At 32.1% G+C, this 26,641-nt stretch overlaps 1 protein-coding gene across 4 annotated transcripts in view; it reads right to left on the bottom strand.

Annotated features, from left to right (window-relative positions):
• Hook1 (hook microtubule tethering protein 1) overlaps positions 1 to 26,641 on the bottom strand; it is a 56,708-nt gene that overhangs the window by 4,119 nt on the left and 25,948 nt on the right. For all 4 annotated transcript variants that reach the window (XM_021726817.3, XM_078026354.1, XM_078026355.1 and 1 more), the window contains 13 exons: positions 22,905 to 23,071; positions 21,245 to 21,385; positions 20,028 to 20,229; positions 19,367 to 19,477; positions 12,540 to 12,627; positions 12,405 to 12,465; positions 10,332 to 10,472; positions 9,673 to 9,766; positions 7,998 to 8,032; positions 7,412 to 7,494; positions 6,702 to 6,802; positions 3,000 to 3,101; positions 734 to 802 (listed from right to left, as the gene is read on the bottom strand). In XM_021726817.3, coding sequence (XP_021582492.2) covers positions 734 to 802; positions 3,000 to 3,101; positions 6,702 to 6,802; positions 7,412 to 7,494; positions 7,998 to 8,032; positions 9,673 to 9,766; positions 10,332 to 10,472; positions 12,405 to 12,465; positions 12,540 to 12,627; positions 19,367 to 19,477; positions 20,028 to 20,229; positions 21,245 to 21,385; positions 22,905 to 23,071 — 1,395 coding nt within the window. The remainder of the gene's footprint in view (positions 1 to 733; positions 803 to 2,999; positions 3,102 to 6,701; positions 6,803 to 7,411; positions 7,495 to 7,997; positions 8,033 to 9,672; positions 9,767 to 10,331; positions 10,473 to 12,404; positions 12,466 to 12,539; positions 12,628 to 19,366; positions 19,478 to 20,027; positions 20,230 to 21,244; positions 21,386 to 22,904; positions 23,072 to 26,641) is intronic.

The following is a 26,641-nucleotide window of genomic DNA, read 5'->3' as shown; positions in this document are numbered from 1 at the left end:
CTCACTAGACCTCATAGACCTCAAAACAATTTTTTGAACTTAGCATCATAAATAGCTAATACAAGAAATATAGTAGATGTTCAACAAATATAAACTGAAAAATGAAAAAAGAACTTCTTATTTGTATCTACACCGACTAGTCATGGAAAGACAACTAGTGCTACACGAGGAAGCACAGCACACTCATGTGGGCTATAAACAGAAATTCCCTTGTGTTAAGTGATAGATAATGATAGAAAATGGCTAAAATCTTATCTATTCTAGCTAATTAGCTCAAAGGAAGCTTATACATTATAGAATGCTACTCTTGAAAACATCTAAGCATGACAAAATTAAAGTTATGTATAATATTATTTTTTTCTTTAGTAGAATGGATAGATCATTATTGAAGAGTACTGCTTCAAGAATTTTGCATTAGATATTCATGTTTTTAGAAACCCTTTATCAATACAAATTAAAAGTTTCAGCTCAAAGCTATTTAAAAAATAATTGATTTTCCTGCCTGTTCTAAATATGCATCAGTTAAAGGCTGATGAGTTATGAAACAATTCAATGAAGTATAATCAACATTAATAGAAAGAGGATATGAAGATAAAATATCCGCACAGCCAGAGTAATTTTTCTTTCAGTTATATAAACAGGTTACATCCTGGTTAATGGTATAAAGTATATTTCTATTGTTCGCCAAAAAAGACTATTTTAAATATCCAATCACTGGTTACATTTCACTCACCTTATTATACCAGGCAGAAACAATGAGCTTTTCTTCATAATCACGAAATTTTGCTACTTTACATTCACTCTGGAAAGAGATATGAGGACATTTAAAATCTCAGAAATTGTTCCAAATTACCCAAAACAGAATAATTTCTTCACAATCTCATTGTTGAGAGAATATGAAGAATGTATTTGTGAGGCACATAAAGTAGTCAAAGTGTGAAATGATTCATGCAGAAAAGTATTCACAACATCTTTAAGAAAGAAGATTTGTGACTAATCTTTATTTCAGAATTTTACTAAAAGAAACAGTGATTTAATATGGGCGCACACGCACACAGACAGACACACACCCTTTCTAGTGAGTCTTCTGCTGCTGTTCCTCTTATCTTGAGGAAAAAAGCAACTGGCTTAGTTATCAAAACTGGGGCTTCACTTATGAAGAGCTGAACCAAGGAAAAAGAGGATGCAGTGTATTAGATTCCCTGCAGTAATTTTTATGTGCCACTGCAGAGGCTGGCAGTCTATTTTTATTAACTTAACAGCAAATTTCATAATTCTGTAACACAGAATTTTGTAATTCTATTGAGCAACAGATAGGTGGCTCATAAAAAACTAATCCTGAAACACTTGACAAGACCCTGGGAAAGGCACTCAAGATACAAAAGGCATGTGGACACTAAATCCGAAGGTGATGCCCTTCTGGCTCATACTATTCCAGGTGCAGACATCCTTGAAGGGGTAGCAGATGGAACAGCCTCTGCTATTTATATCATGTTTCTCCTTTCTTCTTTTTCAGTGTGTATAGAGATACATACACAGAGCACTCTTACATGATCCTTTTGGAAGTCCTACTTCAAACAATAGCAATTGTATACATTCTCACTGGCTTGCAGTGGGAAGTAAAAAAAAAGCCACTGTCAAAGATTATGTCCTCAAGTCTATTTTTCTAGAAGTACAGATTGAGGCCCAGAGAGGAAAGGTGATAAACTTAAAATAGATTGCCAATAAAGCTATAATCCTGGCCTCTGATTTATGTAATATTTATTGATGTGCATACAGAAGCATAAGAAATAGCCTTTGCTCTCATATACCTCAAAATGTGCCAAAAGGAAAACCAATGCTGCTATTCAATGAATTTAAAAAAAATACATGAACTCATTACAGAGAGACAACTACCTTTGCCTAAGGAATACAGGGAAACTTTTACAGAAGAAGAAACATTTGAATTGGATCTTGAAGAATTAACAGCATTTCTTTAAAAAGACATCCCTTCCCAGTACTTTTCTCAACACACATCATAGTCTGAAGAAGCACTGACAGCATACACACATATGCTTGGTGTACATTCTGGATGTAGGAAGGAGTGGATTAAAGTCCAACCTTAAAACAAACATATTTCCACCAAAGTCCACACCTACTTGTTTAGAAAAAAGGTATCTGAATAGAATTTGAAATATAATATTATTGATTGATTTAAAAATAATCCTACTATCATTTATGAGAATTTCAAGGCCAGAATATAAAATTCAACATAGATTTGTAATTATTTACATGTTGGTAAAAGGAAGTATATATTGACTACAAGAATAGCATTATTGTCTCACCATAGTATTAAAAAATTTTGTAAACCACTCTGCAAAACAAACTAGAATATGTCCAACTACAAAATTTAAGAATATACAATTCCATGCTGGCATATGTATCCAAGCCTCTAAAAAATGTTTAACCACTAGCCCAAAAATACTTTTAAAATTTAAAGATTCAACTAATTAATGAGATCATTACTAACATAACCTTGTATGATAATAAAGATGGCTGCTTTGTTTGGGGAATTACTGGGATTCTAGGAGTACTTCATTCTACCAGAAATTCCAACTAATTTTGTTTAGGTTCAGGTGAGAAAAAAGAAAAGATGAGACAAATCTGGCTCACAGTAGCTTTTAAACACAGTACCTTTTTTAAAAGGTAAGCTCAGTTTTTTCTTTTTCTGAATGAAATCGCATCCTCACAATCTAAAAGGAACATGGCAGTAAATGATAACCATAAAAATTGGCTGTTAAAGAGGGAGGGCTACAATGAGAAAATAAAGAAGACACACAAATTATGTATGTGCCAATCTAGAGGGCTAGTGAGATACTTTGTTATAAACATACTAATTGCTAAATCACTACATTTCTAACATTTTTTGAAACTTGATCATTAATGGATAATATATGAAATGAATTAATTACCAGACTTCCCCATAGAATAATTAAAAATGTGTGATTATTCATAATTACCTCCAGAATCTCAATTCTTCTCTCCTTCTCTGCCAACTGCTTTCTAAGTAGCATTATTTCAGCTGATGCTGGATTTAATTTGGGATCTAAAGTTTTTATTACCTGTTTAAAGAAAAAATAATTTATGTTCACTTTATCTATTTGCAAATAGTACTGTCCTCCATCACATTTATGCAAATTACTAAAAGTTGGATAGGGGAGACCAGTGGAGTAGAAGTAGGAAGGACAATGAGGGAGAGAGGAAGGAAGGAAAAGAAAAATAAAATGAAGTTAACAAAAATCATACCTAAAATGAAATATATATACTTAGAGAGAGAAAGAGAAATTTTTAATCAGAACGTAGCAAAAATATTTGGCTAAACTACGGAGATGGCATTCTGTTAGGAAACCAGTTTTGGAAAAGTCAATATTGACAATACAGGAATATTTTTGGCACAAACTAAATGAAGTAGAAAATAGTCCACATAGTCATCTAGCAGCTATCTATTTACAATTAAATTATAAAAGACAAAAACAACATATTCTAGAGTTAGGAAATGGTACAAAAATTCAGTAAAAAAATGGACAGATCCCTATCCCCAAATAAAATTTTCCTTCTTCAAGGCTAGGTACTCAGGGATAGTTACTTTTAGCCTTTTAATTGCTCAAAGTTTTGAGCACTGAGGTCATGAAATAACACTTTTTATATTTATCTGAATGTAAAAGAAAATCAAAATGAATTCAATAACTACACAGGAACTTGCTGATTTTACAGTGTAAAAAGAAAATTCTTAAAAGAATCTTTTTTACTATCATTATCTAGTGATTCAATATATCAGATAAATATAACAGACCTGGTTTTATTTGCAAACAGTACTGTCCTCCATCATATTTATGCAAATTACTAAAAGTTGGATAGGGGAGACCAGTGGAGTAGAAGTAGGACAATGAGAGGGAGAGAGGAAGGAAGGGAAAGAAAAATAAAATGGAGTTAACAAAATCATGTTATATACATATATAAATGTACCAAAGAGAATTTCATCTTTATGTATCGTACCAATAAAAAATAAACAAAGGAATGAAAGAAGATCAGTAAAGGAGGGAGAAAAGAAGGAGGGGGAGGGAAGAAAAAGGGTGCAATGAGGATTAAAATCAATTTGTATGTATAATTTCATCAAAATATTGTGTATTATTATAATGCTTTAATAAAAGAACATTAAAAATCATCCCTAAAATGAAATAAATATACTTAGAGAGAAATTTTTGATCAGAATGTAGCAAAAAATATTTGGCTAAACTATGTAGATGGCATTCAATTAGGAAACCAGTTTTGGAAAAGTCAAGTATAAAGTACAAGTAAAGTCCACAAATTTCCAATATTGAGGACATCTATATTAGGTAGTTTTATTTATTTGTTAATTCATTTATTTATTGGTACTGGGGATTGAACCCAAGAGCACTTTAACCCTGAGCTACATTCCCAGGTCTTTTTATTTTTTGAGACAGGGTCCCACTAAGTTGCTGAGGCTGGCCTTAAGCTTGGGATCCTCCTGAAATAGCCTTCTGAGTCACTGAGATGATTATAGATGTGTGCCACTGTGCCTATCATAAATCTATTTTTTAGAGGTTTAAAATTAATGAGTTAGAGAAATGTCATACCCATTTATAGAGACACAAAGGGAAAAGAACAGAAGGTAAGACACCAAATTATTACTAGGGTTCAAACATTCAAAAACCATTTACTGAGTCTTGACATGTGGCAGCTACTGTGGGAGAAGCCGATCTAGAAAATTATGAGACACAGTGCCTGCTTTCATGGAGTTCAGATCATAAAAGCAAAGTATAATAATGGATTCAAACAATAATTTATCCATAAATCATAAAAGTATGGCTGTGACTTTTTTCTATTTTCTAAATTTACTATAATAGGCATATCCTATTTTAACCATTATTTTAACCTTTTCCCTCAAACAATGTAAGAAAAAAAAAAAGAAATCCTGCTTATCAAAGCAAGTAACTATCTTTTAAATGATATTACTTAATGATGGCGAGAATAAGATATTCATTGTTGCTGTTTTCTTCAATTAGTTATAATCCTTTTAGAACATCATTTAGAAATAACGTATCTTATTAAAATAGACTATTTCCTGGAACAATAACTCCATTTCTAGGAAATAAAGATAATAAACCAAAATAAAGGGGGAAGCTTTCTGTATAAATATGTTGCCTATAGATTTATTTCTAGGAGTAAAAAATGAAAAGGAAATGGAAACAAATTATTTCTAACAGTAGGATAATGAATAAGGAAACTGATACATCCCACAAAATTAGTTTTATATATTATTTTATTTTGCAAAGTCAGCTCCTAAAGCATAGTGTTTATCTTATTCACTGCTATATTCCTAGTTCTTAGCAGAGTAGGTGTTCAATAAATATTATATTTATGTGACAAGAAGAAATGGTTAAGTTTAAAAGTAAAAATTTCATATATATGTACACACACATATATGATTACTAGTCACAGACAAAATATGTATAAAAAAGTACACTGTTAAGAAAATACACCACAGTGTTAACAGCAATTGTCTCTGGGAACTTTTTTATATTTTATACAATAAGCATGTATACTTTTGTTATTGGACAAACTGTGTAGTTATAAAGCCTATTTCCTTTTCTTAGCACAATTATGTCTCTATGCCTCCAGAGAAACTGAGTGTAGCCACATGCTTGAGATGTGTCACTGAAATAGAAATTCAAGGGATTTTTGCTGTTTCGAGGCCTGACCTATTATATATCTCCCATGCAATCTATCCATCTTTCCTCGTCTACTAGTTGGACAATGTCAAGCGAACCGGGGACACCCATGTTGAAGGCAGATTGTCGGCTTAGAACTTGGAATGGGCACATGGAATAGAGATCTTTTTCCCCTCATGACAGAACTTGATGTGATCAGGAAGCAAACTTGTATCATGTCAAGCTTTGAGATCTTGGGTTTATCTGGTGCTGCTGGTACTACTGACACCTTAATTAACAAATATCATGAGATTTAAATATAAAAAAGGTAGCCCTCTTACCACTGTTTGAAAGTGCCACCATAAAATTTCCTTCTTTTATTCAGAAAAACTAAAAAGAATATGTTAACATTCTCTGAAAGAGAATACTTAATATGGTTTCATGAAAACAAAAAACTTTATGAAAACAGGATTTATTAAGTATGAAACAAGGAAAAATAATTAATTTGGCAAACATTATAATGTTTAACTGTTAAATCTAGACCAAAGGCTAAAACAACTTCAAACAAGTTTAAAAAGCTAAATTTTCACAAAAGGTAAAAATGTTGATTTTTGCTAAGAGTTTAGCAAATTTTATTCTTAGCAAATGTGCTAAAAGTCTAGGAAATATATATTCTAGGTTTATCTTATTAAATGCTAAACACCCCATATAATAGTGTAGTCACATTCCCTAATGAGTTCACTACAATCAATGTTTAAGCTGTCCCTATAAGTGATGTGTTTATGTTTTCTGATGCTAGTCTGACAGTAGTGAATGAGACTGAAGAGTATGAGGACTGACATGGAGATACTCCAGGAACTTGACAGGCAAGGCAAGTCTGTGGAGAGCAAACTGACGATATAGATACAGGAACAGTGCATAATCAGGAGAAAAAGAATTAATTAGAAGGTGGGCCACAAAGGCTGGACCTCTGAAAGGTAAGTCACTTACATTTCTGGCTTTCTCCAGGTACATTTTATATCTTTCTTCCATTGCTTTCATATCTTCATCTTTCTTCTGAAGAGCAGCTTCAAGTTCACTGATCTTTTGTACTATTAGTAAAAATAAAATGAAACATGACTAATTATTAAGATTTAAAATACTCTACCCTCAAATAAGAAATATATTTATCAAATTTACTTTCTAAAAACCGGTAAAAGAACTTAAAGGAGAAAAACCTTATTTCTTCTTCGCAGTGAATTCTTATCTAAAACTTTTGAAATTATAACCAATACATCCTTGATTGTTCATTATTATACTATAATCTATATTTCTCCTTTAGATCAAGAATTTCAATAAGCAAATATACATTCAAATTTAAGCACAACCATAAGAGAAAATATGGCATTATTTCTATTTGATGTTTTGAAGTTCATTTTAATCTGGCTTGAAATCATTTCATTCATATTTACATGGTATTAATTATATTTTATAATGTTTGATACTCCTATATATCAATCAGTTCATTTTATTAGATTTAACTTTTTTGGCTTTTATTTGATTATATCTTAATGAACTCAGCACTAAAATTATCATGGTTCTTATTCATAATGTCTGCATTTACACATTGTGCAAAGACTTATGAATAGTTCTTGCATCTTTCAACTAAAAAGGGCGAACCCTTAAATTATGGTCTGGTCCGAATGTTTACAAATACCTACCATTTTGGTTTATATCTGGCTGAAGATCTTCAATGAGTTCTTGTTTCTTCTGTAATTCTTCATGGACCTCTGTTAGTTTTTCCCTAAGAAAGAGGATGCAGCCAGCTGTCAAACAGACCTAAGGATGAAAACTGTTCTCTGCCACAAAATATTTGTTGTCTCTGGGCAAGTCACTATCTCATCCTTAGTTTCCTCACCTGGGAAGTGGGAAAAATACCTGCCTATTTACATGGTTTGTCATGAGTATGTAGACTGCCTAGACATGGTGGGTACAAAAAATGCTAAATATTTTTCTCTTGCCACCCTCACTTCCTAGGAAAGTAAAAGGAAATATTTAACAGGTTAAACACCCACAAAATCTAGTTGTGACAGTTTCATTTTAAAAACTCTTAAAAATGTAGAAGTTTGGGATGGTTGCCAGGTAGGATGAGCCTTTTAGCATGTTTTTCTTTTCACTTTTTGATGAAAAGAAAAATCAGCAGCAGAATGTTTCCCTTTATTCACCAATTCAGAAAAGGAGATTAACTTCAGAAGCTTAACAACCCTTCCCCTCTCATATTTGAAATTAAATACTAGTTTTACTTACATATGAGCTTCCAACTTCTGCTTTAGTTTGCTGGACTATAAAATTAAAAAAAGCTGCTTTAAGATGACTATCTTGACAAAGGTAAATTTTTCATACATCTAAATATCTTTTTATATTCTTTTGAAGGCATATTACTATATAAAACTATGAATGTTTTTAAAAATTTGTATTTCTGGTAACATACTTTTAAAAGCACAAAAATTTAGGCATGTTTTTTACATCAAAAGGAAAAGTAAAGGAAAATAGGAAATAAAGTAAGAAAGAGTATATTAACAGAAAAATGCCATGTAATTCTGAACACAATAAATATTGAATTTGAATTTGAAGAAAAATAGTAAATGGAAACTGAATGTGATATACTGAGGAGTATCAAACATTCAAGTATCTAATGAATCATTATCTTAAAATACAATTTTATCTTTCAATAAATGTTATCATTATACACACAAGAAATTTAATATTAATACAAAAATAAAGCAAATGGGTACTGTTTAAACAATTCAAAACATAAAATTTCCTCTCATCAACAGTACTTTAAGTTGTAACAGTAGTTCTGCTTCAACTGAATAGCTGCAGAGTTGTAAAGTATAATGTGAACACCAATAAATATAAAATGAAAGATAAAGAAACTTAAAATATTTAAAACACTGAAATCCAAAATGAACTCCCCCAAATAGATACCATTTTAAAAGTATTCCCTAAAGTGACTTAAAAATATTTGTATTAGAGAGGGTACGATACCGTATATATGCACATACGAGATGCCGCCATGCATGAGACGATTTCTATTTTCCAAGCCCCCAGGGAAAAAAGAGAAAATCATATAAAGTATATAAAAGACAGAAAGGAAACACAACCCTTTCAATCTTCCTTTCCATCTCTACTTACTCTGCAATTTCCTCCCCCAACAAAACAGGAATAATCACTTAACATTTTATCTAATCTCAATCAATAGATATCTCTCTAACACACATCCAGCCCTACCTTTTCTGTAATTTCTTTTTAATTAAATACATTTCTCTCTCAACATTATTTCCTCTCCAGATACAGAGATCAAACTACAGGAAAACTGCAGATATATTGAGAGTTAGGCTAAATTTGAGGTCTTTTAAAGACCTCTTATCTCTGTCCTCACACTATCTGCCATCAGTAGACAATAACAAGGCCTGTCAGTTTAGAAGAAAGGAAGAAATAGGGGGTGATGTCTTCAAAACTGCATTAAGGTCTTTGTCCTTCAGAGATTGGTATAATCCATTTCTTGAATACACATTGGTTGAAATCATTATTTTTTTTGTTCTCTAGGTTCTTATTAGAAGGTTTTCTTAATTCTGACTTGCTAATTATTCTCATTTAGACTTTATTCAAGTCAGCCTTGTTGGAATCCTGGCAGAACTATGAAGGCCTCAAGTATAGCATGCTCTCAAATCAAGAATTATCACAAATTTAGGCATAGCTGTTGAAGCAGGACAGATAGAAATCACATTACAATATATATGATCAATTTATAGGCTCTAAATTGGCAAAATCACTGCATCTGTTATGCAGATATATACGGTATTTGAGGGTACCCTTAATGATAATGGTGGCACTTTCAAATTCAAAATTAATTTGGGTATCAGGAACTATTAAAGTGAATCCACACAGCAGAATTATTTATAATTTGTAAGTTACTTACACTTTCGCCTTCAGACTTGGAGCCATGTTCTTGTAAAGACTTCTGAAGGTCCTCAATTTGCTGCTGCAGTTCTCGGATTCGCTCTTTGCTCAGCCTGTTGTAAGATGGATCTCATATTACCTGGTACATAGTAAGCTTTATATAATATTATATTTTTTATTATTATACTATTTTTTTAGCAATCATTGGTACTAGATAAGTATCTCATTTGTTTTAAATACATTATCAGGAATCTAACAACGCATAGCTAGAGAAACTGAGTTTAAGTTACTTGCTCAGAAATAAATAGTTAATGAGTCATTTATTCAAATGTTAAATGTCCTGTCAATTTGAAGTGATTTAAATGAAATTCAAAAATAAGCAAACTGGTTGACCAAGTCTGCTACAATTAATGGATCATCCACATATTTTAAAATAATATGATTAAAATGATCACTTGATTTTTTTCAGAGTGTAGGTAATAGTGGTGAAAGACAAAAACAAACAACCAACCAACCAAAAAAACAAACCCAAAACAATAAACAAAAATCCCAAACTACTTCTAGATAATGCCAATTACTTAAACTACTGCAATATTTTCTACTTCTGTGAATCAAGATTTCATGGCTAGGTAACCAAATCACCATGACCTCAGGTTAAAAAGGAGTAGTCAGAGTCACCTTTGCTCTGTTTCCAACTCATTCATCTTGCGGTGCTTCTGTTCTAGCTGCTCCTGTAGCTCTTCAATACGCTCATTCTCAGTACCTTCCTGTTGCAAGCGAAGCATCTTGTTTTCATGTTGTAGTCGAATAAATACCTCCCTGATGTTGGAAAGCAAATTTGTTTTAAAATTTTCAGGTATTAGTCCCTATATTCTTTTAATTTTAAGGGAGAAAATTCATGTTCACTTAATAGCTATCATTTTAAAATGTGATCAAAACTTCTGAAAGATTTTTTTAAAATTATGTTTATTACAAGACCATGCCTCAAAATAAGTAGTAAATTATTAAAGGTACCAGTATACTATTATGCTGTATATGCAAATCCTCAAGAGATAGTATGAATTATTTTACTTTTGTAATTTAGAAACTAGTCATGAAAGAAAATGATATACTCAGAAAAATATATGAATGAAAAGCAATAGATTTAAGAACATAGTTTGTCTACAATATTTAAGTATACTTTTAGGATGGTAATCAGTTTCAAGTCTTTTCTTGAAAAAAATTCTTAAGTATTTAAATAAACATTTTTAAAATGCAAATTTGGTATTAAAACACAAATGCAATCTTTATTTGGTATTAAGTAGAAAAGTAATTGTTTCCTATTTACTTCATTCCCAAATCTCATTCTCCCCTGAAACAACTAATTCCAATTAATCCCAATTTTGGTTCTTCTAAATGTCAGTACCATAATTCTAACAAACTTATATGATTCTTTATTAAATTACTAATTTTAGCATAATGATTGACTCCATGCTAGGAAACTTAAAATACCTGTAAAGTTAAAGTGACTTTGTGTTGCATAAATGTTAGACAGTAAATTTATTATTTATGATACAACGAGTGACCTTACCACCTCATAAGAAGTTATGTTATTAAAAGTATAATATGTTACTTAGCAAGTTTTTAAAATTTTCCTTCTGGTAAATTTTTAAATTGCTATGGAAGCAATTGCTGTATAGCAACTATTGGTTCATAAAGTTTAAACAGATGACAAAATAAAATTTCACTATGATTTGTTACTTTCAGGTAAATGCAAATGAATTGAAAGCATTTTCCAAAACAACTGGATGTTAATAATCAAAAAGTATGTATTAGTTTCTAGTAAAGTTTGTAAGAAAGGTGGAAATCATGACTATATTCTAACAAATAAAACTCTGAACAAATTGAAACAACCTTGTTCACATGATGCTAAGCAAAAGTCAGTTACAAAAGTTACATACTGTATAATTCTATGTATATGAAATGTCCATAAAGATACGCTTAGATTTGGAAGGGGTCAGGAATGGAGAATGACTGCTAATAGCATGGGTCTCTTTGGGGGATATTCAACATGTTTTAAATTAGATAGTTACAGTGATGAGAGTCACAATATGATAGTGACAACTATGAATATAACAAAAAACCCACAGAACTGCATATTTTAAATGGATAAATTATATCTCAAAATGATTTAAACAAAAAATAAATTGAATTTGAAGTAATAAATCCAGTGCTACCAAAAGAAAAAGAAAACCATTAAAATTAAAGATTAGTCAAATGCCTACAAGTAAACACAGCAGTACAAGACAAAGTTAAATGTTGGATCAACCTAAAAATATTGTATTGCTTAACTTCTGCTTCATTCTTCTATTATTATTGATAATTCCTCTTTTTCCACTTATATAGTTTTCAATGCCAAATACCAATAACAAAAAACAAATTTCCAAATTAAAAAACATAAAAATAATTTTAACAAAACAAAACCCATGTTATAAAAACTAGATTGTTATTTTTCCAGTTTGTACAATTTTACTTGTGATAAATTTTAAAATTGCTGTGGCAGCAATAATAATCTAAATTACAATGTTTAAATAAATAGATAAAAAGGAGTTATTTTCAACTCTATGACTCATAAAATGAAAAGTTTCAAAGGTCAAGTGATTTACAAAAAGAGAGGAAGAAAAAGGAAAGAAGGATATAGGGAAGGAGGAAAGGAAGAAACCACATTTCTAATATTAAATATGGTCTATCAATCAGTAGAAATAAATTTACCTATATTCCACTGGCATAATCTCAGCAGCAAGATTCTCAAAACTTTTTGTAGCTGATGCATCTAAACAAAAACAGATTAATGTTTCAGTATTTCAACCATTATAGAAACCTTTATTAAAATCTAACGAAATATACCTGTTTGATTTAGGTGATCCTGTTGTACTTGTGAACATCGAAGCTCTTCATTTGTTTCTTTCAGAGTATCACGCTGCTCTATCAGTCTCTAAGAAAGAATTGTTAATATCAGCAAAGTATTTCTTTTTACCTAGTTCTTTATGCCTTTTACAATTTAAGTGATTTTGATAATTATTAATTTAAAGTGATAGTTTTAGCTTTAAAAGGCTCCTTTACTCTTGTATAAGTCACACACATAATAGCCTTTATACAACACATGGCTTATGATTTCTCCCTCAGAGAGTTTACCTTTGATCTAAATGAATGCAATTATGTAACAGAGTACAAATATGCAGTAAGTAATAAAAAGAGCATGAACTTCAGAGATTAGGGTTTGAATTCCAGACTCTCTACTTCCTAGATGTATTAGATATAAAGTTATTTAATTTTTTACTTTAGTTTTTGTATTTTCAAAATGGGAATACCAATATAAAAATCCTTGCAAGCTGGAATGGTGGTGCATGCCTGTAATCCCAGCAGCCTTGGAGGCTAAAGCAGGAGGATCATCTATTCAAGCCAGCTTCTGCAAAAGTGAGGTGCTAAGCAACTAAGTGAGACCCTGTCTCTAAATAAAATACAAAATAGAGCTGGGGATGTGGCTCAGAGATCAAGTGCCCCTGAGTTCAATCCCTGGTATCACCCCCACCGAAAAAATCTTTGCAAATGTGTTTTGAATACTAAGTGAGATAACTTCAAGTATCTAAACAGGTTGTTGCATAAGAGATGCAGTAGACTAGGTATATCTTTTACTATTACTACAAACTTATATTTTAAAAAGTTATAAGTAGCATCCTGAAGTATGAATTTGTGGAAGAATACTATTATCCAAGAAGAGCAGCTAGTAATTCATGACATTGACTATTTTACTTTAGAGCTACACAATGATGAACTTTTATGTTCTGAATAAAAGAATCACTGGGATCTGTAAATTAAAACTAGGGACAGGTATGAGAATTTTTATAAATATTCTCTGTCATAAATTCAATGGAAACTCTAGAAAATTTGTCCTCATCAACTTTTATAGAGTTCTGGAAAATAAACCAAAGGCCTAAAACAATCTGAGGAGTATTTATTAAAATAAATTTGGTAATAAGGACATCGCGACAATTGGGTTTCTGTTTGGAAAAATGGGGAAGAGTCTCCCTGTTGTGTAGGTACTAGGAATGGACACCCAAAATTATGTTCAACCCCCAAAGCAATAGCCAATGGTATATCTATCTGTTGAGAATGTCACACAGAAAATGAAAAAATCCAGGGATACAATCAGATGCAGAGAATGTGGATACTGAATAATGTACAAGAAAAGAACCAAAAGATTGGCTTTTCATACTCAATGAACATGGGAATTCAAAGGAGTATCTTCCTTTGTACTTAGACTTAACCTGTTAATGTTTCTCATTATTGTATAGCTTTTTCATTTAGCATACTTATCTTATGAATATAACTATATTCGTATGATTTCATTTTCCAAACCAAATTGTGTTTAGGTATTAATAATTTGTATAAATTTTTTTTGTTTAATTAAATGACTTAATTTAATTTTATTGTATTACGTGATCTGACACAAAATGAAGGTTAAAACTGCTTCCCCAAATCAAACTATTAATCAAAAATTTGTTAGAAATTCAGGTTTCTAGAGTCCTGTAAAATTCTGATTAAATAAGTTCATTGGAAATAAAAAACAAACAGACAAACAAACATGCTAAACCTTCATTAGAATGGTAAGCTTTTTGCTTTTTTAACTTGCCTTATCACTATCCCCTCTCCCCAGCTGTGGAGTAGCCTCAAAAATCAAAAGTCCCTCATATCCCTATATCTGTGAAAACCAGGTGCTTTGGTAGTCAAGAAGAGGCAGATTAGACAGGAAGCTCCTCTCAAAAGCCCTATCATGCCAGACCAAGTGGTGCCTGCTAACCCTGGCAGCTCAGAAAGCTGAGGCAGGAGGATGGCAAGTTCAAAGCCAGACTCAGCAACTTAGCAAGCCCTAAGCAACTTAGCGAGACACTGTCTAAAACTAAAACATAAAAAAAGGCTGGAGATGTAGCTCAATGGTTAAGCACAACTGGACTCAATCCTCAGTTCCAAAAAACAAAACAAAACTATCATCCTCAGAGCATTATCACTATTTTACCTGTCGTGCAGCTCCTAGAAGCCCCTTTGCAGTGATTTTTATTATTTGACCCAATTCAGTGCTCACTCTACTGGAAGAGCTGTATTCCCATGACATATATCAAACACAATTCCCAGCAACTGTTTATCACCATAATAATATAAGGTGGAGATAATTAAAAACCTAGCCAAAATGTTATAAGAAAGATCTTGAAATATGATGCCCAATAGGATGCTATGAAAAGTTCTGACATGTTCTTGGTGATATAAGAGGAAAACTATGTGCACATGCCCAGAAAATATCAGAGAGAGCCCAATGTCTCAGCTCTGACTGAAATTGAGGCCCTGTGCAATCAGCACCTAAAGGCAAAGGCAGAATTTCAAATTTCATGAGCACTGAAAATGTTTTTCAATATACATTCTGGATGTTTTGACAAAGGCTGAGAAAAGTATTGGTTCAAGGCATCTATTGTAATCCCTGATCAGTCATAAACTAGCCATAGTGGCAACTGAGCAGGTACTTCACTGGTTGCACATTATATAGAATATACACTTTATAAAATCAGTAAAAAAATATCATTAAAGACAGACAAAATAAACAGTAACAACAATAAATACTGAGGTTGGGAGAAATATGATTTTCAATTTTGAAATATTATATAAAATGTCAGATATTCAACAAAAGTTAAAAAAAAATACACTGATAAAAAGGAAAACTTCTACACTGAAAGAAAAATAAGTCAACTGAAAAAGCCAATAAGATGAGCTAGTGAGAGATATAGTAGACCAAAACCAAGTGAGTTATTATGAATACATGCAAAGAACTAAAGCAAACTATGTGCACAGAATTAAAAGAAATCACAACAATATCTCACCAAACATAGTGTAAAAAATCATTTAAAAAAATAGTAGAAATTCTGAAGTTTCCAAATTTTGTAGATTCAAGATACCAGAGTAGAGAAAAGCCACAAAAGCTTAATGCTCTATAGCTTGGGATACAAGCAGTGGGAATGCTGCTTCTCAGCAAGGTGGGTAAAGAGGGATTTGACTGAAATTCAGTGTAAGACAGAGTCTCTTAGAGACTCAAGACATCTAGGTGAGCTGAACAAAAGAAATAAGTACATAACTGGAACCAATTCAAATGCAACAGTGGTACCAATTCACCATGCAGAGGAGGGATAACACAAAAAAGAGAAACATGATGGAGAAATCTGGCACATAAAATCCTTAAAACAGAAAAGCAGACTGAACTTAACAGATCCAGAGGCTTCACAGTGAAATGCTATTTGAAAGGTGCTGTGTTTCTCCACTGGCAAGTGAAGAGCTATGATAGGGAGCCATCCTGAGGTGGCCATAGGCAGCTTACTGCTGCAAGAGCCTGGGAGATCACAGCAAACACTGCCATACTGTCCTGGTAAGCACCTAATGTGTGGCCTAGGGTACAGTTAGCAGAATGTGAGTGAAACAGGCACAGATTATACCCAAGGGGGATTCAAGTCAGAGATATGTAGGTAAGTAGTATTCACTTTAAGTCTGGCACTTCATGTGACCAAATGTAGATGGTTAAGAAACTAATGGGTGATTGATTACACTCAGGGACTAATCCTGGGAAAGCCACATTTTGTGGGCAAGGTATTATATGAGAACTGTGGAGGACTAGCTCCCTTTTCCTGACAGCAGAATTCCTAGATGGTTGCTGAGAGCCAGATTCCCAGAAGAGATTGGTATCTGCCTGTCCTAGGGATGTGTTGATCTCTCCAGAGCAGACACCACCTAACAAAGACCCTAAGGCTTAAACAGAGCTAAACTCCAGCAACTGGAACTCCCTTCTAGAACTCTGCAGCAGTCCCACCTCAGAGTACTTTGTTCTGGTCTGTCCAGACAAATCTACAATCCAAAGCACTTCCCATTTTGTCCTACCTTATACTTGTAAGAGAACTTGAAAGCTATTTTAACCAGCTTCCATTTTAAGCCATACTGTAAGATGGCAGGTTGGTGAGCAACACAAAAATTAAAAGATATGGAAAGAAAGACAATCAGGCATAATCATTCATCCTCACTGACAGTTTTGAACACCTCAGTGGAGACAATTCTTTAATTTTTCATTAAAATCTTTTTCCACTTTTTTTTTTTGGTGTTTTTCCTGTTGGTTCATAGATATGTGTGTGTATATATACCTTATTGTGTGCATGCATATATATGCATGTATGCATATATGTATGTATATATGTGTATATAAATATATATGTATTTATACATGTTTGTTTCTTCTTTTCTCATTTTTAGCGATTTTTTTCTTTGTCTTGTCTTTGAGGTTCAGGGTCTTTGTTTATTTTGCTTTTATTTATCTAGTTTCTCTCTCACCTTCTTTCTCCCTCTAATAGCCAAATTCTTTTGTTCTCTCTTTCTTTCTCCCTTGTTTTATTTTTTCTCTTCCTCCTCTGTAGCCATCACTTGCTACATTTCTTCTTTTTATATTTCGAACATTCTAACCTTTCTTTTAGCATCCTATTATTATTTTTTCTCTTAATGTATTTTTCCCATATTTTAGAATTAATTGGCTTATACATTCCTGCCCTACTACCCCTGATGTTGCAGTTATAGTACCTTGGATGGCATAGCTGATATTTACTTTAATGCCAGATCTAGTTAGTGGATATTTATTAATTTTGTTTTTTCCAACTGCTGACTCTACCATTCCTATTTTTGTGGTAAATTCATTGTTTTGTAGATGTCATAGCAGACACTGGGTGTTTATTTTAATGCTATATAGTGTTTGCTTCTGTTCTTGCTATTGTTTCCCTCTCTTCTGTGAGGTCCTGGAAATCTACTGGGATACAACAAATTCACAGAGTAGAAACACTGCTACAGAGTTAAACCCAGCCAAGAGATAGCTCACCTTGCTTCACACACAAGCTAACCATGCTCAAACTTCAGTGACATTTTAATACAAAAAAGAGAAGAGACAAAACCCCCAAACTTAACAACCAGGCAAGGAAAGGCAGGGAGAGCCCTCAGGTCCCATTCATGGAAATATACTCCTAGAGCAAAAACAATTAACACAAAGGCTGTGGATACCACATCTATGCAGGGTCCTAATCTAAATCACTCCCATAACTGTTTAGAGTATATAGAGTTGTTAAGGTGTATAATCACAGAGGGTGTATTCCATATACCCTGGTTTATACAATACAATTGCCAGATCTACAAGGAGGACCCCACTGTTTTGAGACCTATAGGAAAATGAAATCCTTGTGTTCTGATGCACTATACACTTTATCAAAACTATACCATAAAACTATACCATAAAACCCATTTGGAAATTTACTGAAAAAATTCACAGCAACCTAACATCCCCAAATACTTTCACATTGGAAGAAAATATTCACCAAGTATTCATGTAACAAAGGATTAATATCCAGAAATATATTAGGAACCAAAACGCTTAATTTATAGAATAGGCAAGTGATCTGAATAGACATTTCTCAAAAGAATTAATGTAAATGGCCAATAATACAATGAAAAAAATACTCTACAGCATTAGTAATCATGGAGAACATCTACAATGAGATATCCTCTCACCCTGTTAGAACAGATATTATTCACAATAAAACAAAGCAAACAAAAGAAAAAAAAAACCCAAATAACATGTGAGGATGTGAACAAGGAACTCACACACTTTTGTTGGGAATGTAAATGAATATAACATTATAGAGAATATTCCTGAAAAAACTAATAACAGATGTACTATATGATCTAGCTACTCACTTCATATCCAACAGAAACGAAATCAACATACCAAAGAGATAGAGATACTTGCATTTTCATGTTTAATGTGGCACTATTTACAATAGCTAAGATATGGAATCAATTTATGCGCCCATCACTAGATAAATGGATTAAAAATAAACAGTGAAATGTTATTTAGCCATACAGATGAATGCCATTTGAAGCAAAATGGATGAAAGTGGAGGACATTTTTTGTTAAGTAAAATAAGCCAGACAGGAAGACGAAGTACTACACATTCTCTCTCATATGTGGTAGTTAAAATAGTAGACTTGAATGTAGAATATTAATTAGGATAATTTGGGGGAGTGAATTAAAGGAGGCTCAATTTAATTAGTGCACACTGTATGCACGTGTTGAAATGTCACACTGAATCCCAATAATCTATATACATTTTGTAAATGCTTAACAAAAATAAAATGTAGCTAGGCATGGTAGTGCATGCCTGTAATCCCAGCGGCTCAGGAGACTGAGGCATAAAGATTGTGAGTTCAAAGCCAACCTAAGCAAAAGCGAAGCACTAAGCAACTCAGTAAGACTCTCTCTCTAAATAAAATACAAACTAGGGATGGGGATGTGGCTCAGTGGTCAAGTGTCTGAGTTTAATCTCCAGTACCCAAAAAATAAATAAATTAATTAAATGTTTAAAAACTGAATGAAGTGAAATCATTTTTACAAGACTTTTCTATATGTATATAATTTCAATTTCAAGAAAGATAGAACAAGTAGATATTGTTACCATTCTAAGAATGGGTAGTTAAAAAGCTAAAAAAAGAATAACATACTCCTTTTTTGTGTGTGTGGTGCTGGGGATTGAACTCGTGGCCTTGTGCATTGGAGGCAAGCATTCTAGCTACTAAGCTATATCCTTATCAAATATATTTATGATTACCTCTTTTTCCTTAAGTAAAGCTTCATGTTTTTCTTCAAGCCGCTTCATTTCAAATGCTAGTGTATCTGCCCTTTTGGATTCAGAGGAAAGTTTAACGTGAAGGTCCTGAATCTTTTGTCAGAAATCAAGAAAGAAATAAGAGTATAAAATATTGATAGTGTTTCAAAGTAAATGAACTGATTAGAAATAAATGTATGTATTAAAATTATATTCTAAGTATTTGGAAAATAGTAACTATAAAAGAATTAATGTTAAATACAAAATAATAATTAAGACACAATATTAAACAGTAGCCTTATATCCTAATGTTTGTCTAGATTATTTGAAAATAGCAGAATAGAATATTTTAGGTCACAGCTGCATTTTCTGCCATCCTCTAAGCATCTGTCAATGTTTACTAGAAACATTAATAAACTGTAACATCTCAAAAACAAATACGTTAGCAAAAATAAGTTTGGAAGGCAATAAGAAGGCGAAGGACCTGGAGAAGTCAAACTCAGCTATCAACCTTGATATTAAAATTACATATAGAAGAAATTCACTGAAGTACATAGCTTATTGTATGCAATGCTTAACTTTTGTATCATTCTTAAAGATGAAATGGAATAATGAAGTTGAATTCTTTCAATTATATCAATTAAAAATTAAGATATTTTCTTACCTGCCTTTTGTACGTTTCTAATTGTGTGCGTGCTGCATTTGCCTTCTTTAATTCTTCTTCCAAGCTGACTGTATTATGCATATACATCATGTTTGTTTCCTGTAAAGTTTTAACCTGCTTGCGAAGGTCATTTAGATCTTGTAGTTTCTGACGATATATCTCAACTGTTGACTCTAGTTTATTTGCTTTATCAGAAGTAGCCCTGTAGTAATAAAGAAAAAGCAATCCAAATTAAAGAGTAGCATATACACAGAGCAATTTTATTCTGATTGTAAAATGAATCTCCCAAGCTTTAACCAAGATTTGGGTCTAAAACCATTTAATGTTCAATCTTTTTGTTATTAAGGCATCAAAAGTAAAAATGCTTCAAATGTGACACATTAAGTTACCACCAAAATGTTTTTAGCCTCATATTAAAAAAAAAAAAGACGGGCTTTGTACATATAGTAAAAACAATTCTAAACTATTCTGTAGCTTACAGAAAAACCTTGCTTTGTTTTAGTATCATTTAGTATCATCTTATTTTTAGTGTTTGAAAAACTTAGGAAGATAAGTCAATTTATGAATTTGTCTTTCTTTGGAATTACACTTAGTGGACCAACCAGGCTGTAGCAAAGATAAATAAACCAAATCAAGTCACCAACACTGTCAAAATTAATGGTTCTAAAGATTTTGTTTAAAATGGTTATTAAGAGCTGCAAAAAAAAAAAAATAGCTAATTAAGAAAAATCAACAGAAAACATGCAGAACATGTGGACAGCCTATTCATTGGGTAACAATTCATAGGCAAAAGTCAAATATAAATATATATTATAAAATATTGCCCAAGACAATCCTTGAAATAAATGTTAGGCTCCTCTTCTATATTTATATTTCATCAAATATGAAAATATTGTGAAAAAACATTTCCTAAAAAAAAATTTTCTCAAAATACAAAAATGGGTACCAGTTTAAGCTAAATGGATCATTTACAAAATCTTCAGAGAAGATTTTGGGTTTGTAGGTTCTAATGTGAAACTGTTGTAACAAGAGTTGAACATTATCTTTCAAATACAATTCCAGCAAGCATAAAGGAAGTAAAGACCAGAAACATGAATAAAAAGTGTTCAACATTTTATACATTGGCAAAACTCTTTAAGAATTTCTGATTAAAGCATGGAATATTCACATTAGCTAAAAACTTAGAATTAACATAAATATATTTAGGCCTGCCATACCTAAGAACATCTATTTCATCCTTCAGGGCTCTTGTTTCTTCAGCAAGACTAGTCAATTCATCATTCCTATGCTGAAATTCAATTAATTGCTTTTCAAGTTCTTCACAGTGAACACGGTAATCATCTTTTGCAGCTTCAAGCCTTGCACAAAGAAAATAAGTGATTATTTGTAATATAATCATTTATAATATAATATTTTATATTTATAATTTCCATCAATTGTCTTCCTACTGAGACATGACATGACATACTTAAATTCCACATTCAAAACAGGAAAGATTGAAGGAATAAGGTATTTGGGACTCTTAGATTTGTAATAGGCATGAAAAATAAGTTTAATGTCCTGAATTTTCATTTACACTTCCAAAACATGTGCTTAGTAACCTCTATAGAGTCTAACAGAAATTTTAATTTCAAAAGAGGAAGAGAAAAATGCATAAGATAAATTCACTGTTTAAAAAATAGTTGACATGTAAAGAGGACAAATATTAACTCTAAGGAGACTGCAATAAATTAATGACAATGTGTGTAGAAAACTTTGTGATATCATAAAGTAATAAACTGCTCAAAAAAAATATATGTTGAACGGCTAAAATCACCAGTTGAAAGGCTTTTCACTGACCAAATCTGGGAAAATTTGACCCTCGAAATAAGTGATGATAGTAATGGATTTACAGTCCTCTGAATAAGAGTCCATTTCTAAATAGGATGCATAATTCTGGATTTCAAAGAAAGGGTTAAAAAAAAAACTTTATAAGGGACACTGAAACAATTGATGGAATTTGAATACAATATGTGGATTAGATAATGTTTAATCAGTGACAAATTTCCTATACTGAGGATGTTCTTGTTTTTAGGAAATACACACTGAAATAAAGAGGCATGTCTCCAAATTAGTGTCAAATGATTCAGAAAAACGTTTAACTATAAGAATAGAGAAACTGCTAAAGCAAATAGAGAAAACTGTAAAACTCCAAATATAAAACACTGTAAAAGCAGAGTTCTTAGTAGTATTATTGCAACTTTTTTTTGCAAGTTTGAAATGATATAAAAAAAAATTGTATGGTAAAATTAGCATGTTTGGGAGCTGGGGTTGTGACTCAGTGGTAGACTGCTCACCTAACACGTGTGAGGCCCTGGGTTCAATCCTCAGCACCACATAAAAATATATAAATAAAATAAAGGTATTGGGTCCAACTATAAAAAAATATTTAAAAAATTAGCATGTCTGTCTTTAAGATCTCATAGTGTAAGACTCAGTGGTAAGCACACAAGCAACAATCAATGTTTATTAAAGGTAAGAACTCTATTTTTAAAAGAAATAATATTAATGTTCAAATAAGAAGCGTTTAAGATTTATATTTTTCCACTCATTATCAGATTATCTCTCTTATGTGAGAAACTCCCTATTTCTTCCAAGCTTCATTATTCACTCTCTTGAAATCTTACTGGTGGCATATGGCCTTCATTTGTCCTGTATCTTTGCACTGTTTTACATAATTTACTTGCTTATCTGGACAATAAATCAGATACTTGGTATTTTTAGTAGCTTAATCAGTGTCTTAAACATGCTTAATATACTAATAATTAGTTGATATGATTTTTAGCTACTAGTTTAATGAAAAGAATTCTATAAAATAATTTCTACTAAAAATGCTACCTGAAGTTCTCTTCCTGTAACTGTTCTAGTTGTAATTGTGCATGAAAATACTTCTTTGCAACCATCGTATTTGGATCATCAAAAGAGCCATCCAACTGGTCAAGTTTTTCATTCATCATCTCATTCTCAGAAACCAGTGAATTCTTCTCATCTTGAAGTGCAGTCACCTAAAAAACAAATACAGAAATATAAGCAGCAATAACAACAACAACAACAAAACTCACAGAATTGGGAGTTCTTGATTCTAATTCTGTCAAGGTCATGAAACAGCTTGACTACTCAGATTAGATGATTTCTAAGAATACTTTCAACTCTGAAATTCTGAGTCTAGGAAGTTTGGGGAAAACAAAGAAATCAAATTAGTACACATATGCAATATACAGTAAGGATGCTTTTAGAATATTATACCTGTCTCAGTTTTGGAAATACAATGTTTCTAAATCTCTAAAATTTAATATGTGAATCCAACTTCAAAACATTAATATTTCCCTTTTTTGTCAAAACTAACTTTCAAAATGCTTTCACCTATGCAAAGTTATCATCTGGGGTTCATAGTGAAAAATAATCAGTCACATATCACATATTCAGGAAACAAGTATATTTGGTTGATGAATCAATACCAAAAATCTTAACTGTTTCCATTTGTAAAGAGACTTTGTGTTTATGATTTAAAATAGATAATAAAATGTCTAAGTGCAAAACTACAAAAATGTCAGTACCTGATACATGTTTTAAACTCCTTTAAAACAAGCATGTTTTTTCTCTTGGTTCTAATTCTTTTCTATTTAAAAATTTTTTAGGTACAGCTATGACTTTTCATGAGCCCAGAATTTTACATATATTTTAACAAGAACTAGATAAAAAGGTGTTCCATTATCATTGGCATCCATAATATTATTGGACAAGATTGCTATTTATATTTTCAATAGGTACAACCAATTCCATAAGTGAATGAGATGACATATAGAAACAATGAACTAAAAAGGAAATTAAATCAAGTGATTGCATTAAATACTATATAGGCAAGTTACAAACACTGTTCTCTGTTACATTATTAAAATGAAGACTAAGCCTGAAAAATTCCTCAACAGACTAAACCAGTTAGGCTTTATAAGTGATCTAAACTTTGTTAGATTTGCAAATGTAAGTGCAACTTACCTTGAGCTATTTCTTACAAATGCTATATTAAAGAAAAACAGTATTTAAGCTCAACTGATGCGAAGAACCAACAAGATTAAAATTATACAACCAGGGACTTTCAACCAAATAGGCAACCATGTACCTATAATCTATCTTTTCTTTATTGCTGTAGTAACCCTATTACTGTCTTCCAACTGTTTCCTAAGTGGAAGGTCCAAACCACTCTGGTTTGGAGCTGCCTAATTCATGAATATAATAAACTCAATAAAACTGCATTATACCTAAGTTCACATTTTAATACATCTAAATGAGAAATATGAAGGCAGGCCAGGAAACTGTCTCTAGGTGGACAATGTAAACACACAACTTTCTGTTTCTAAATTCAAAGCATGCATCCATGCTTGTTATGTAAGGAATCAGTGACTATTATTTGTCATGTATAGTTCTAAGCGATTCAGATACAAATAAAAGAGTTTCTGCCCTGTAAATAATTAAATAAGAGATGTTGGTGGTGCTTTGATGAAAGCATACTATAGAGTGGGGGGTAGAGCAAAAAGAAAGGACTACATGTTGAGTATCCCTCATCTGAAATGCTTTAGGGGCCAAAAGTTTTCAGATTTTGGAGCAGTTGTACCTATTTAATGAGATAACTTGGGGATAAGACTCAAATCTAAATGCAAAATTCATTTATGTTTCATATACAACTTATAATAGCCTAAAGGTAACAATATTTTAAAAAATAAATTTGTGCATGAAACAAAGCTTGTATATGCTGAGCCAACCAAAAGCAATGGTGTCACTATCTTAGCCAACCATGTGGACAATCTGGTTCTTTGACATCACTATCACTACTATTCCTGACTATGAATGTACATGGTACAGATAAGTACTAATTTTCTTAATGTATTAACACATAAGTACCTAACAGTAAAATATATGATGCACCATCAATAAAATGCCCAAACTAGACAGCACCTTGGCATCACTAGAATCTCTGTACCCATGCTTATACAACAACAATGGCAACTTTCTTACAAATCATGTCAGTTTATAAAATCAGAGACTTAAAGACAAAAGTAAGTAACTGAGGAGGAAATACTTGAAAAGGCTTCCTAGGAGGCCTTCTTCCAGTTTACTGACATTCTGTAGGTTTATTTTTTACATATTTAAGGAGATTTGCTATAACTTCTTTTTCACTTGATATAATCTTTCAAAAATCATCACCTTATTCATCTTATCATTGAATACAATCCCATACCAGAGACTGTACCAGGCATAACACAACTTTCTTTATTCACTTTTGTTTCCAACAATGGCAATAACATATACAGCATTCTTCATGTTAAACTCCTTTTGAAAACCTATATATTCATGCTTCTGTTCATTGCTACTAACATGCTGTTTAAGAAAATGTTTTATATTTATTCTTCATTAATCTATTGATACCCTGGTCACGTGGATGAGTTAACAGTCACATTTGGGAGAAAGCACATGGAATAAGCATTACTTTTAATGAGAATTTCAAAGAGCATGAACAGAACATTTGTCAAGGAATAACAAAATCTTACAATCATATAGTCCAAATTTCCCAGTAGTGAGCACAATTCACCTGTACAAAACATTTGTGAATCAGTCAGAAAAGATATCCCTGCTGATCCCTGCCTTTGTTATAATGATAAATGACTGCTAAGAAATACATTCCTTTAAAATAGCAAGGACACAAATTTGCCTATCATACACTTCTTCATGCCTATTAATTAGCATATCCAATCACAGTTATTCTGTCCTTGCCATTCTTTATTTGCTTAGGGACTGTCTCATCAGCTGTAGTCAATGTCTTTCAAAGGGAAAAAGTGCCAAAACACTGATGTTTCTTCACCATTACATCTTGCTCTGACATCAGATTTCATCAGTAATGACCTTAGCAAACTCATTGATAGATTTCTATGTGCTTTGTGACCATCATATGCTTTATTGACACAAATCTTGAAAAATTTACTGCTGTGTCTTTTCTTAAATTTCTGAAATGAGCCTATTGAATATGTGGTATCCTTCAACTTTTAATTCATCATGATAGGTCTTTCTTCTCTCATGATTAATATACCATTAAATGGTTTATGTGTTCACTGTTGACACTGATGGGTCTGCTCTTTCAACAGATGATCAATTTCACTTTAGCTTTATGCAGTGGTTTTTGATTTTTTTTTTTTGTCCTATTCAGCATTTTAGCATAGAACACTTTACTCCTCTGTTTCTTTAGGTCACATATGCTAGACACTCCTATACCATACTCTCCAGTTAGATATTTTACACATATACCACTGCCCAGTTTCTCTAACAGCTTGATTTTTGTGTTACAAACACAAATTCTTCCTCTTTATCACTGTTAACCACAGCAGTTTGTTAAGGGTTTTTTTTTTTATGTTTTTGATAATATCTTTATACCACAAAGCAGAAAATATTTTAAAAACCCAGTAAGTAACGCACGTAGGTCTAGGCCTCATGTGGGGTATCTTGACATTGCACGGGGGAATATTGGAGTGGGAGGAAAGATACGCCACATCTGAAAGAAGCTGGAAAGGTCTTACTCCCTTGAG

The sequence above is a fragment of the Ictidomys tridecemlineatus genome, chromosome 11 (assembly GCF_052094955.1).
Source record: "Ictidomys tridecemlineatus isolate mIctTri1 chromosome 11, mIctTri1.hap1, whole genome shotgun sequence".
Classification (NCBI taxonomy): domain Eukaryota; kingdom Metazoa; phylum Chordata; class Mammalia; order Rodentia; family Sciuridae; genus Ictidomys; species Ictidomys tridecemlineatus.
This window is presented reverse-complemented; position numbering and strand designations above follow the sequence as displayed.